At 42.7% G+C, this 14,094-nt stretch overlaps 1 protein-coding gene and 1 long non-coding RNA gene across 4 annotated transcripts in view; one reads left to right on the forward strand and one right to left on the reverse strand.

Moving 5' to 3' along the window:
* The window catches only part of col4a5 (collagen, type IV, alpha 5 (Alport syndrome)), a 276,446-nt gene that overhangs the window by 203,222 nt on the left and 59,130 nt on the right, over positions 1–14,094 (forward strand). For all 3 annotated transcript variants that reach the window (XM_059976825.1, XM_059976826.1, XM_059976827.1), the window contains 4 exons: positions 371–469; positions 769–858; positions 4,832–4,971; positions 6,714–6,840. In XM_059976825.1, coding sequence (XP_059832808.1) covers positions 371–469; positions 769–858; positions 4,832–4,971; positions 6,714–6,840 — 456 coding nt within the window. The remainder of the gene's footprint in view (positions 1–370; positions 470–768; positions 859–4,831; positions 4,972–6,713; positions 6,841–14,094) is intronic.
* The window catches only part of LOC132397972 (uncharacterized), an 85,782-nt gene that overhangs the window by 13,469 nt on the left and 58,219 nt on the right, over positions 1–14,094 (reverse strand). The window lies entirely within an intron of this gene.

Genomic DNA, 14,094 nt, shown 5'->3' on the forward strand with positions numbered 1-14,094 from the left:
CACCAATGCCTTGTACAATTTTAACATTACGTCCCAACTCCTATACTCAATGCTCTGATTATAAAGGCCAGCATACCAAAAGCTCCCTTCTTGAGGCATACCTTTTAAAGATGTCCTTAATGATGAGGAGGCTAATGACCATGATGCAGCTGGCTGAGTGTACAACCCTCAAGAGCCTTCTATGATCCTGTGCAATGGCATCACCACTGACACAACTAGTCAGAATGCTCTCCATGGTAAATTTGTAGAAATCTGCTAGTATCTTTGGTGACATACCAAATCTCCTCAAACTCCTAATATATAGCTGGTGTGCAGTAAAGCCCTTATAAGGATATATGTGTAAAACCAATGTTTTATTTCTCTTTCTAAGGATCACCCGGACTTCCAGGTCCAAAGGGTTTTTCAGGTATGCCTGGAGATCCAGGAGCACCAGGACAAGCTGGTTTACCAGGCTTGCCAGGAGGTCCAGGTAAGCACAATCTGTGCTACACTGTGTCAGAGAGTCAGAGAAGAACGTAAGGGATGCATTTGAGGTCACTTGGGTGTATAAATAGGTGAAGCTATCAAGGACATTGTTAAATATTTCTGTTAATTGGTTTACATATCTCTGTCTGATTGATATTTTCCCCATTGTATTTTATGGGACAGAAATTGCAGTCTTAAGTGTTTTCTGTCAATAATTCTGTGAGATGCATCCTGCATTGAGAGTGAGAATTTGTCTCATCTGGTTTTTTTCCCCACATTGTTTATTAATGATGAACAATATAGGCCCCAAAGGAGACCCTGGGTTCCCCGGGCAACCCGGATCTCCAGGACGACCAGGACCAAAGGGAGCAATGGGAGAAATGGGCTTTCCAGGTAACTTTATGCTCTTTTTTAATTAAATGCATTCCCCATTCACCTTATGGAGCACCAATTTAATGAGAGTCAGTTTTCTGGTTCTCTGTTGAGCTTTGTATAAAGATCATTCTGGTTAATCATAGCCAGAAGTAGTTTAGAAACTTTATGGCAGATAATTTGCCCTTAGTTTGGAGACACAACATAACAAAGATAAAGGTAGATAGATAAACTTTGTCACATGTACATTGAAACATGGAGAGAAACGTATTGTTTATGCCAACAACTAACACAGACTGAGGATGTGCTGGGGGCAGCCTGTAAGCATCAGCATGCTCCCGGCACCAACATAGCATACCCACAATTTACTAACCCTAATCCATGCGGCTTTGGAATGTGGGTGGCAAACACAACACCCGGAGGAAGCCCGTGCGTTCAGAGGGAGATTGTACAAACTCCTTACTAACAGCGGCAGAGTCGAACCCGGGCCGCCGGTACGGTAATAGCTTTATGCTAACTGCTACACTACTGTGCCGCCTGAAAGGAACAGGGTGTGTAACTATAGTGCTGATACCTCCAACTCAAACAGCCATGGGCCTCAAGTTAGCAGTTCCTGCAGTTTATTATTGTCACATGTACCAATCTTAGTATCGCATGCCGCCCCTACAGATCACTTCACTACATCAGCACATTGAGATCGTACAGAGAAAGAGTAGCAACAGAATGCAAAATGATGTGATACAGTTGCAGAGATAGTGTAGTACCGACAAGCAATAATGTGCAAGGCTGTCAGGAAGTAGATAATGAGGTCAGGGGTTTATTTTTATCACACGAGAGGATTTATTGTCCTAGGGGACTATTTAATAGTCTTATAACAGTGGGATAGAAGCTGTTCACAGAAACACTGCCACCATGGGTAGTATCTTCAAGAGGTGCTACATCAAAAAGGCAACGTTAGCATCAAAAATCTTCACCAACAGGGTCATCACATCTTTTCACGGCCACCATCAGGCAAGTAGTATAGAAGCCTGAAGTCCCACGCCACCAGATTATAGAACAGCTGTTTCCCTTCAACCATTTGGTTCTTGAACCAACTGGCAAAACCCCAGTCACTACAGTTAAGCAATATGATAATGACTTTGCATTAAAATGGACTTTTTCTGTTATAATTGCATTTTTCTTGTAAAAGTCCTACTTAATATATTTTTTCTTGTGAATGCTCATTATGTGAAGCCTTGCGCCTGTGATGCTGCTTCAAGTAAGGTTTTTCATTGCACCTGTGCATATGTCTACTTGTGCATACGATGATAACCTTGACTGACTTGGACTTTGCCGTTGAATAGAAAATAAATGTAGCTTAGTTCTGTACTATCTCTTTTTCAATAACTTTGGTTATGATGTGGACAGTATGTTTCCCATGGTAGGGGAGTCTAGGACAAGAGGGTACAGCCACAGGATAGAGGCATGTCCATTTAAAACAGAGATGCAGAAAAATGCCTTTAGCCAGAGGGTGGTGAATTTGTGGAGTTTATTACGAGAGGCAGCTTTGGAGGCTAGGTCATTGGGTGTATCTAAGGCAGAGTTTGATAGGTTCTTGATTGGACATAGCAGCAAAGGTTACAGGGAGAAGGCCGGGGAGTGGGGCTGAGGAGGGGAGAAAGAATCAGCCATGATTGAATGGCGGAGCAGACTTGATGGGCCAAATGGCCTAATTCTACTCCTAAGTCTTATGGTCTTATGCTCTTGATATCTTGGTAGTAGCATTGGATATTGGAAATGAGACCATCAACTCTAAATACTCATCCTTTTTCAGTAATGCTAAATATACTCTGATCCTGATGTCACAGCCAAGCAAGCCCTCAATTCCTCAACAGGCTAAAGAAATTTGACATGTCCCTGCTGACTCTTACCAATTTTTATCAACGCACCATAGTAAGCATTCTGGTGCATAACGGCTTGGTATGCAAGCTGCTCAGTACATGACCACAGAAACTCAAAGTTCAAAGTAAATTTACTATCAAAGTACATATATACATGTCACCATATACAAACCTGAGGCTCACTTTCTTACGGGCACACTCAATAAATCCATTATCCATAATAGAATCAAATTAAAACAACCAGTGTACAAAAGACAACAAATACGAAAAAAGGAAAAATGAAGTAATAACAAGAAATAAATAAGCAATAAGTATTGAGAACATGAGATGAAGAACTCTTGAAAGAGATTTCATAGGTTGTGGGAGCAGTTCTGAGTGAAGTTGGCTAAAGTTACTCCCTCTGTTTGAAGAGTCTGATAGTTGAGGGTAATAACTGTTCCTGAGTTCTGAGGCTCCTACGCCTTCTTCCTGATGGCAGCACTGAGAAGAAGGCATGTCCTGGGTGGTGGCGGTCCCTGATGATGGATGCTGCTTTCCTGTGTAGATGTGCTCCATGGTGGAAGGGGGTTTAACTGTGATGGACTGGGCCGCATCCACTACTTTTTGTAGGATTTTCCATTCAAGGTGTTGTTTCCATACCAGGCAGTGATGCAGCAAGTCAGTGAATTCCCAGCAGTATATCTATAGAAGCTTGTCATGCTGACTCTTAACAAACTTCTCAGAAAGCAGAGGTGCTGCTGTGGTTTCTTCATTCATGTTTACCCAGGACAGATCCTCTGCAAAGTTACTCTGAAGAATTTAAAGTTGCTGTCCCTTTGCACCTCTGACCTCCCTGTTAAGGATTTGCTCATGGATCTCCGGTTTCTTCCTCCTGGACTCAATAATCAACTCCTTGGTCCTGCTGACATTGAGTAACGAGGTTGTTGTTGTTGTGGTCTATACTTCACACTATTTCAATAAAGTAGCCAGCGCAATCAAAGACCCCACCCACCCCAGAAATTCTCTCTTCTTCCCTGTCCCATAGGGCAGAAGATACAAAAGCCTAAAAGCACGTACCACCAGGTTCAAGGACAGCTTCAATCCCACTGTTATCAGGCTCTTGACTAGATCTCTTGTGCAATAAGATAGTCTCTTGACCTCACAATTTACTTCATACATTATTGTACTTTAAACATCATTGTTAGCTGCACTGCATTTTCTAGTCTTTTTTTAACATTTTATTCTGCATTGTTATTGTTTGACTTTATTCTGCCTCAATGCACTGTGTTATGATTTAATCTGTGTGAACATTATGTAAAACAAGCTTTGCACTATATCTCGACACATGTGACAATAATAAGCCAATGCCAATATTAATTCCATTGTACTCTGCACCCAGAATTTAATTTGGAAGCAAAAAAAGTGTTCATTGTACAATTTGGCATTACTGGTTGGCAGCAAAGTTCAAGACACAAACATCTTCATGCAAATATCCCTCACTAAAACAGAAATCAATTGCAAATATTCTGAAGCAAAGTTTTGAGATTATTTATTTATTTAGCAATACAGCATAGAGTTGGCCTTCCTGGCCTTTCGAGATATGCTGCCCCGGCAACCCCATAGCACTGATTAACCCTAACCTAATCACAGGACAACTCACAATGACCAATTAATCTATCCAGTACTTCTTTGGACTGTGAATTGAAACCGGAGCACCCAGGCATTCCACGGAATGGACATACAGAGGCTCCAGGCGGAATGGTGCCAGAATTGAACTCCGAACTCCGGAACACCCTGGCTGTAATCACATCATGTTAGGTGCTACACTAGCATGGCACTCAAGCAGTTTGTGTTAATGAAATTAAGATTATACTGTGTATATATAGAGTTAATGTGTTCTTTCTTGTTAAAATTGCAAAGATTTATGTTTAATTTATGTTTTTCTTGTGAATGCTGTGCATATGATGTTGTGCCTTTGAGGCGGCTGCAAGTAAGTTTCTCATTGCTGCTCTGCATACATGTACTTATACAATTGACAATAAATTCAAGTTTGACTTTGATAAATGTGTTTACATAATGAACCTTTTGCTGAACTACTGGTTGATGTAATGATATTTCTGTCTTACACACCATAGGTCCACCAGGTCTCAAAGGCTCTCCAGGGAACTCGGGGCTTCCAGGTCAGCCTGGTGCCTCTGGGCGGCCTGGCTTTAAAGGTGAAAAGGGTGACCCCGGCAGAACAGTCAGTCCACCTCGAGGCATTCCTGGACGGAAGGTTAATCTTTCTCTTCCCTTAGAAGGAAATTCCCAGGATTTCTCATGTTTGGAAATAAGACCAGTTTGCATCTTGCTTTTAGATAAATAGCAAAATCGCCCAGTGTAAAAAGGTTTTCTGTTGAGTTTTACAGCACAGAAATAGCACATCAATCCATTATTTTTGTCAGTCTATACTTTTCCCAACTGCCCCCATTAGGTCTATATCCTTGCATGCCTTGCTGTCTGAGTGACTACCTAAATATCTCTTACACATAATCATTAACATTGTCACTGTGTATATTTAAAGTGGAGGTTTATAGATTCTTGATTAGTCAGGGTGTCAAAAGTAATTGGGAGAAGGCAGGAGAACGGGGTTGCGATGGATAATAAATGAGCCATGGTGGAATGGCAGAGCAGGTTCAGTGGGCCAAATTGCCAAAATCTGCTCCTAAGTCTTATGGTATTAAAGTATTATATTGTTTTTCCAGGGTGCAAAAGCAAAATACTGGAAAACATGCATTTAAGATGACTGGGGGAAGTTCGGGGCAAGTCCCTCAGAGAGCAGTGGGTGCCTGGAAATCTCTGCTCTGGGTGATAGTGGAGGCAGATACAGTGCGGGCTTAATAGAGGCTTTTAGACATAACATGTATTGAGGACTTTGGACATTATGTAGGCAGAAGGGGTTAATTTAATTAGGTGTAGAAGCTCAATTAGTTTGGGACAAAACGTTGTGGGCTGGAAGAGCAGTTCCAGTACTGAACTGTTTTACATTCGATGACTCCATCTCATCATTGGCAGCAAAGCCCAGGTGTAAATAACTCTCTAAAAATGTCCTCTTCCTTAAAACTCCCATTTCTCAACTTAGACCAATTGGTTCTGATCCCCCTACCATGGGAATCAGATTCTGATTCTTTATAAGACACTAGTCAGGCTGCACTTGGGAGTATTGTCAACAATATCTCAGAAAGGTGTTGTCATTGGAGAGAGTCCAGAGGAGGTTCATGAAAATGATTCCAGGAATGAAGGGGTTATGAGGCGTGTTTGACAGCTTTGGGCCTGTAGTTACTGGAATTTAGAAGAATGCGTGGGGATCTTATTGAAACCTACCGAACATTGAAAGGACTAGACAGGGTGGATGTGGAGAGGATGTTTCCTGTGGTGGGTGTGTCCAGAACTAGAGGGCACAGCCTCAAAATTTATAGGTGACATTTTAGAACAGCAGTAAGGAGAATTTTTTTAGCCAGAGAGTAGTGAATCTGCCACAGACTGTGGTGGAGGCCAAGTCCGTGGGTATATTTAAGGTGGAAGCTGTTGTTTCCTGATTGGTCATCAAAGGATATAGCGAGAAAGCAGGTGTATGGGGTTGAGTGGAATCCATGATCCGATGGAATGGTCGAGCCAACTCGATGGGCTGAATGGCCTGATTCTGCTCCTATGTCTTATGGTGTCTTTAAAGCTTCTAGAACTGAACACAATTCCAGTGTGGCCTAACCGGAGTTTAGTGAGCTGCAATGTTCACCTGGATTAGAGGACATTAGATATAGGGAGAGATTGGATAGGCTGAGCTTGTTTTTCCTATGGTGATGGAGGCTGAGGAGTAACTGGAAGTATGGTGAAGTATATTCAAAAGGGGTACAGATAGGGTAGAAAATCAATGCTGTGAAGCATTGTGCTCACCACTACGTTACTTTGCTTCCCATGACAGATGCCCTTTGCCTTTTCATTTTAGTATCTCACATGCTCCTTTTATCTTAAATCCAGGGAGACCCAGGACCTCCTGGTTTACCAGGAGGTGCTGGAAGCAAAGGATCTCCAGGTACCCCCGGATTTCCTGGATTACCCGGTGCACCTGGTATGAAAGGTGATCCTGGTCAGCCAGGATTCCCAGGTAAGCCCTAGTTCAAGCAAAACCTGTTTTCCAAAAGATTTCAACCTTTTGTAATTAAAATGTATTAGACTGGAACTTCAAAAATATGCTTATCATTCATTGCAAATATTGCCAGCTGGGCTGGACAGAATGACACGTGTCACTTGCTGCTCTAGGCTCAGGGTGCAGTGTAAGTTTGTCATAGAGAGATTAAACACAAAATCACACTTAACCCAGTGAGTACATGTTCACCACCAGTTCCCATTTATAGTAAGCTTACATTAATTCAATCTTCTTGTCAGAGTCTTAGAGAAGTACAGCACAGAAATAGGCCCTTTGGCCCATCTAGTCTATGCTGAAACCATTTAAACTGCCTACTCCGAACGACCTGCACTGGAAGCATAGCCCTCCATATCCTTACTATCCAAACTTCTCTTAAACATTGAAATCGAGCTTGCATGGACCACTTGCGCTGGTAGCTTATTCCACATTCTTATGACGCTCTGAGTGAAGAAGTTTCCCCTCATGTTCCCCTTAAACTTCTCAACGTCCACTCTTAAGCCATGACCTTTGATTGTAGTCCTGCTCAACCTCAGCTGGAAAAGCCTGCTTGCATTTACCCTCTCTATACCCCTCATAAATACCTACATCAAATCTCCTCTCAATCTTGTGCATTCTGAAGAATACAGTCCTCACCTATTCAATCTTTCCTCCAGTCTCAGCAACGTCCTTGTAAATTTTCTCCGCACTCTTTCAACCTCGTTTACATCTTTCCTGCAGGTAGGTGACCAAAAGTGTACACAATACGCCAAAATAGGCTTCACCAATGTCTTATACAATTTCAATATAACATTCCATCCTCTGTACTCAATACATTAATTTATGAAGGCAAATATGCTAAAAGCTTTCTTTACAACCTTATTTGCCTGTGACCCCACTTTCAATGAATTATATGACTGTATTCCCAGATCCCTTTGTTCTACCACATTCCACAGTGCCCTACCCTTCACTGTGTAAAACCTATCCTGGTTGGTCCTATCGAAGTGCCAGACTTCACACTTATCTGCATTAAATTCCACCTGCCATCTTTCAGCCCCTTTTTCCAGATGATTCAGATTCCTCTGCAAGCCATGATAGCCTTTCTCACTGTCCACTACACCCCCAGTCTTAGTGTCATCCACAAATTTGCTGATCCAGTTCACCATCAGATCATTGATATAGATGACAAACAACAAAAGATCCAGCACCAGTTCCTGCTGCACACCACTAGTCATGGGCCAACAGTCAGAGAGGCAACCCTCTATGACCACTCTCTGGTTTCTCCCACAAAGTCAATATCTAATCCAATTTACTATCTCATCTTGAACCTTCTTGAGCAGCCTCCCATGTGGAGCTTGTCAAATGTCTAGCTAAAGTCCATGTAGACAACATCCACTGCCTTGTCTTCATCCACTTTCTTGGTAACTTCCTTGAAAAACTCTATAGGATTGGTTAGACATGACTTACCATGCACAAAGCCATGCTAACTATCCTTAATCAGTCCATGTCTATCCAAATACATACTGTATATATTAGGTGTGTTAGTGAATTGAATTGACTTTATTTCTTATATTCTTCGCTTACATGAGGAGTAAGTCTTTACGTTACCTCTCAGTCCAAATGTGCAATTTATAGTAATTTATATTAAATAGTATGTACAACAGGACAGTCAATATAACATAGAAATGCAATTATATCAACGTGAATTAATCAGTCTGATGGCCTGTGGAAGAAGCTGTCCTGGAGCCTAATGGTCCTGGCTTTAACGCTGTGGTACCGTTTCCCAGATGGTAGCAGCTGGAACAGTTTGTGGTTGGGGCAACTTGGGTCCCAAATGATCGTTCAGGCCCTTTTTGCGCACCTGTCTCTGTAAATGTCCTAAATAGTGGGAAGTTCATATCTACAGATGCGCTGGGCTGTCCGCACCGCTCTCTGCAGAGTCCTGCGATTGAGGGAAGTACAGTTCCCATACCAGGTAGTGATGCAGCCAGTCAGGATGCTCTCAATTGTGCCCCTGTAGAAAGTCCTTAGGATTTGGGGACTCATGCCAAACTTCTTCAACCTTCTGAGGTGAAGGAGGCATTGTTGTGCTTTTTTCACCTCATAGCCGATATGTACAGATCACGTGAGATCCTCGGTGATGTGTATATCAAGGAACTTAAAGCTGTTCACCCTGTCAACCCCAGATCTATTGATGTCAATAAGTGTTAGCCTGTCTCCATTTGTCTTGCAGCCCACAACCAGCTCCTTTGTTTTCACAGCATTGAGGGGGAGGTTGTTTTCTTGACACCACTGTGTCAGGGTGATGACTTTTTCTCTGTAGGATACCTCGTTATTATTTGAGATAAGGCCAACCAATGTAGTATCAATAGCAAACTTGATTAGCAGATTGGAGCTAACAGTCATGGGTATACAGAGAGTAAAGGAGAGGGTTAGTACACAACCTTGGACTCCTGTGTTGAGGTTCAGAGGGGCAGAGGTGAGGGAGCCCATTCTTACTACTTGCCAGCGATCTGAGAGGAAGTCCAAGATCCAGATGTACAAGGCAGGGTGGCCGAGGTCTCTGAGCTTCTTTTTGAGCCTGGAAGGAATTATGGTGTTGAACACTTAATTGTAGTCCAAGAATAGTTTTCTCACATAAGCATCCCTCTTCTCCAGCTGTGTAAGGACGGTGTGCAGAGCTGTGGCTATTCCCTTAGATTACGTTCCAATAATTTTTCCACATCTGATGTCAGACTCACCGGCCTATAATTTCCTGGTTTATGTTTAGATCTGTTTTTAAACAGCAGAACAAAATTGGGTATCCTCCAATCATCATTTAGGATGTTTTAAATATCTCTGTTAGAGCCCCGGAAATCCCTGCATTTGCCTCCCGTGGGGTCTGAGGGAACACCTTGGCATGCCCTGTGGATTTATCCACCCTGATTTGCCTCAGGAAAGCAAACATCTCCTCCTCTGTAATCTGTACAGGGTCCATGAAGTTGATGCCACTTTGCCTCGTGTATGGACTCTGTATCTGTCTCCCAAGTAAATACAAATGCAAAGAATGCATTGAAGATCTCCCTCATCTGTTTTGGCTCCACACATGGATTACCATTCTGTTCTTCCAGAGGACCAGTTTTGTCCCTAGCAATCCTTTTGCTGTGAAGGATTCTCCTTCAACTTGTCTGCCAGAGCAACCTCATGCCTTCTTTTAGCCTTCCTGATTTCTTTCATAAGTGTTCTCTTGCATTTCCTGTACTCAATAAGCACCTCATTTGTTCCTAGTTGCTTATGCCTGCTGTGCACCTCCTTTTTCTCTCTTAACTAGGGCCTTAATTTCTCTTGAACATCTAAGTTCCTGTGGTGAACTACATATATCTGTCTGGACACGTCCCCCCGCTGACTGCTCTGTGGCTTCTCCCACAGACCCCTGTATAAAGGTGATCGAGGCCTGAGCCCGGTCTCTCAGTCTCCAGGATGTAGTATGGTGGTCACTCACTGCTTGTTCTTCTTCCAGTCAATAAAAGCCGATATCTCGCCTTTACGTCTCAGAGTGAGTAATTGATGGTGCATCAGTTCCCTACACTTGTTATCTTTACCTTTTATTCTGACAGGCACATACAAGCTTTGTTCTCTCAAAATTTTGTTTTTGAAGGCCCCCCACCTTTCCAAGAACACCTTTGCCAGAAAACAGCCTGAACCAATCCACACTTGTCATGTCATTTCTGATGTCATCAAAACTGGCCTTTCTCCAGTTTATAATCTCAATCCTATCTCTTTGCATAATTACTTTGAAACTAATAGCATTGTGGTAACTGGTTGCAAAGGGTTCTCAGACACAAACTTCTGTCACGTGCCCTGTGCCATTCCCTAATAGCAAATCCCATATAGCATTAGCATGCCCTTTCATTGGGACTAATATGTACTGATGAAGGAAACTTTCCTGAACTCAATTGGCAAACTCGATCTCATCTAGTCCTTTTACAGTAGGGGTTTCCCAGTCAATATGTGGAAAGTTAAATTCACCTACTATGACAACCTTATGCTTATTGCATCAGTCTGCATCCTCTTTGCAAATTTGTTCCTGTAAATCCCTAGGACTGTTAGGTAGTCTGTAATATAGCCCCATTAACATGATCATATCTTCCTTATTTCTCAGTTCCACCCATGTCGCTTCCCTAGTCAAGTTCTCCAGTCTGTTCTGAGACATTTTCCCTGACTATTAATGCAACCCCTCCTCCTTTAAACCCTCCCGCTCTGTCATATCTAAAACAACACAACCCCAGAATACTAAGCTGCCAGTCCTGCCCCTCCTGCAACAAAGTCTCATCAATAGCTACAACGTCATAATTCCAAGTGTTGATCCATGTCCTGAGCTCATCTGCCTTTCCTACAGTACTTCTTGCATTGAGATATACGCAGCTCAGGATACTAGTCACACCATGCTCAACTTTTTGATTCCTGACTTTGGCTGAGGTCTTAGCAACATCTACCTCCACAACCTCTCCACTAACTGTTCTAGCAGTCTGGATCCCATCCCCCTGTAACTCTAAACCCCACCATGCAGCATTAACAAACCTTTCTGCTGGGGTTTTTGCCCCACTCCTGCGCAGGTGCAAACCATCCCTTCTGTGCAGGTCCCACCTTCCCTGCAAGAGAGCCCAATGATCCAAAAAATCTTATGCCTTCTCCCCTGCACCAACTCTCTAGCCACGCATTAAATTGTTTAATTTTATCCTCCTCAGATGGAGAGATGTTGCCCCGCCCACTCATGCTCAATGGCTTAACGACATCATGGCCTGTTTGGACCCCGAAAAAATTCATTATTCAGTTCTCAGTTCAGATCTAAAATTCCATAAGGTCTGGGGACCTTTTTTCGAGTACTTTCATAACCTTCCTCTTGACTAGGGTTTTTTTTTCTTTTCAGTCCCTTGCTTTCAGCTCCTTTCTTTTTCTGGTAGAAGGCATTATTATCCTCTGTTGCTGAGTGTATTCACAGTCTGGGAGTTTGGCTGTCCTGACTTATACTCTCTATATTGTGTTGTGGTTGGTCTGGAGTTGCTGTTGTTTTTTCTTGTGTTGTGGGGCTTGGGGAGGACACTAAGTTTACTTGTCTTTAATTTAGGTGCTTTTTTTTGCTAAATTCTCTTCCTTTGTAGCATATTGTTATTGTATGCTTAATTTTGCACTGTTTTAATGTTCCTCATTGGGATTTGGGGTTTTTCATTTGTAAAATGTTTTGAAAAACTAATAAAAAAAAAAAATTGTTTAATTTTCCTAGTTCTGGCCTCGCTAGCATGTGGCATGGGTAGCAATCCTGAGGTCCCAACCCTGGAGATTCTGCCCTTTGACTTAGCAACTCCCTGAACTCTCTTTGCAGAACCTTGTCATTGTCACTCGTCCTACCTATGTTATTGGTACCTGCTTGGACCAGAACTTCTGGCTGTTCACCCTTCCACTTAAGAATGCTGAGGACTCATTCCGAGATGTCCCAGGCTGTGGCACCCAGGAGGCACCATACCATCCGAGGATCTCGGTCTCGCCCACAGAACCACTGGTCCGTTCACCCAACTAACGAATCCCCTATCAGTACAATGTGCCTCTCTTCTCCCACTTCCCTTCTGAGTCACAGAGCCAGACTCAGGGCCAGAGACGCAACCACCATGATTTTCCTCTGTTACCCCACCACCCCCAACTGTATCCAAAGTGATATACTGTATACCTGTTGTTGAGGGGCAATTGCTGAAAGGGAACTTTGCACTGCCTCCTTAACCCCTTTCCTCTTCCAAACTGTCACCAGCTTCCTGTGTCCTGCACCTTGGGTGTAACTCCCTCTCTATATGTTCTCTCTATCGCCCCTTCAGCCTCCTCAGTGATTCAGAGTTCATCTAGCTTCAGCTCCAACACCTTAATGTAGATTACTCAAAGCTGCAGCTGGATGCACTTCTTGCAGTTGTAGTTATCCAGAGCATTGGAGATCTCCCTGCATTCCCACATCCCACAAGAGGTGCATTCCACTGTCCTGCCTAGCATCTCTACTGTCCTAACTGTGCAGTTGAGAACTTCCCATGATTCAAGACATTTACAAAGACAGGTGTGAATAAAGGGCCTGTAAGATCATTGGGCACCCAAGTCACCCCAACCACAATCTATTCCAGCTGCTACCATCTGGGAACTGGTACCACAGCATAAAAGCCAGGACAAACAGACTCCGGGACAGCTTCTACCACCAGGCCATCAGAATGATTAACTCACGCTGATTAGAGTGTATTTCTATGTTACATTGACTGTATTTATTATAACTTGTTATAAATTACTACGATTGCACATTTAGATGGAGATGTAACGTAAAAAATTTTTACTCCTCATGTATGTGAAGAATGTAAGAAATAAAGTCAATTCAATTCAACTCAAGGGAAAGAAAAATAATCTTAACCTTGAGCTTTTCTTTTCTCCTGCTTTCTCTGACTGAAGCCTGTCTTCGCTTAAACCTCGGAGAGCTAAAACCTCGAGATCACCACTCTGACTCTGTCCAGTCAGATGATGGCCACTGTGCTTGCCCGTTCCTTCCTTTAATTTGCTTGTGCTAATCAATCTCAGCTGCAGATTGGTTGCTGGTCTAAGCTTCCACGACCTGCTGCTCCCTTTTCTACTCGAATAGTGGACCTGAATGAAATCCCCTCCTTGCAAACTTCCAATGCCAGATTGGTCGCCGGTCAAAGCTCTATTCTTCCCACATTTTCATCAATTCATCTCAACATTTTACCACTCACCTGCACACCTGGCTAATTAACCTGCCGTCCCACACATTTTTGGCATGTGAGAGGAAACTCACATGATTACAAAGAAAAACATTTACACAACAGCACAAAAGCAATCTCTGAGTTTCTGCAGGACCACAATGCTCTGTCAGTCAAAGTTCAAAGGAAATTTATTATTGAAATACATAAATGTTACCATCTACTACCTTGAGATTCATTTTTTGCTGGCATTCATAATAAAGCACAGAAATACAATGGACTCAATGAAAAGAACTACACACAAGCAAACAGTCAAACTACACTCAAATGAAGTTATCGTGGTAGCATCCACATAACTCGTTCTCCACTTTTCCTCCTTGTTGAATTCTGTCCTGACAAGTACAATTAGCTGAAGCAGCATCTATTACACGTGGTTTATTTCTATGCAAGGTTGAACTTGAAGGCAGAATGCAGGGTTTTTAGCAGTGTTTAGGAGCAGAGGAATCTTGGGACT

Source organism: Hypanus sabinus, chromosome 8 (assembly GCF_030144855.1).
Source record: "Hypanus sabinus isolate sHypSab1 chromosome 8, sHypSab1.hap1, whole genome shotgun sequence".
Taxonomy (NCBI): domain Eukaryota; kingdom Metazoa; phylum Chordata; class Chondrichthyes; order Myliobatiformes; family Dasyatidae; genus Hypanus; species Hypanus sabinus.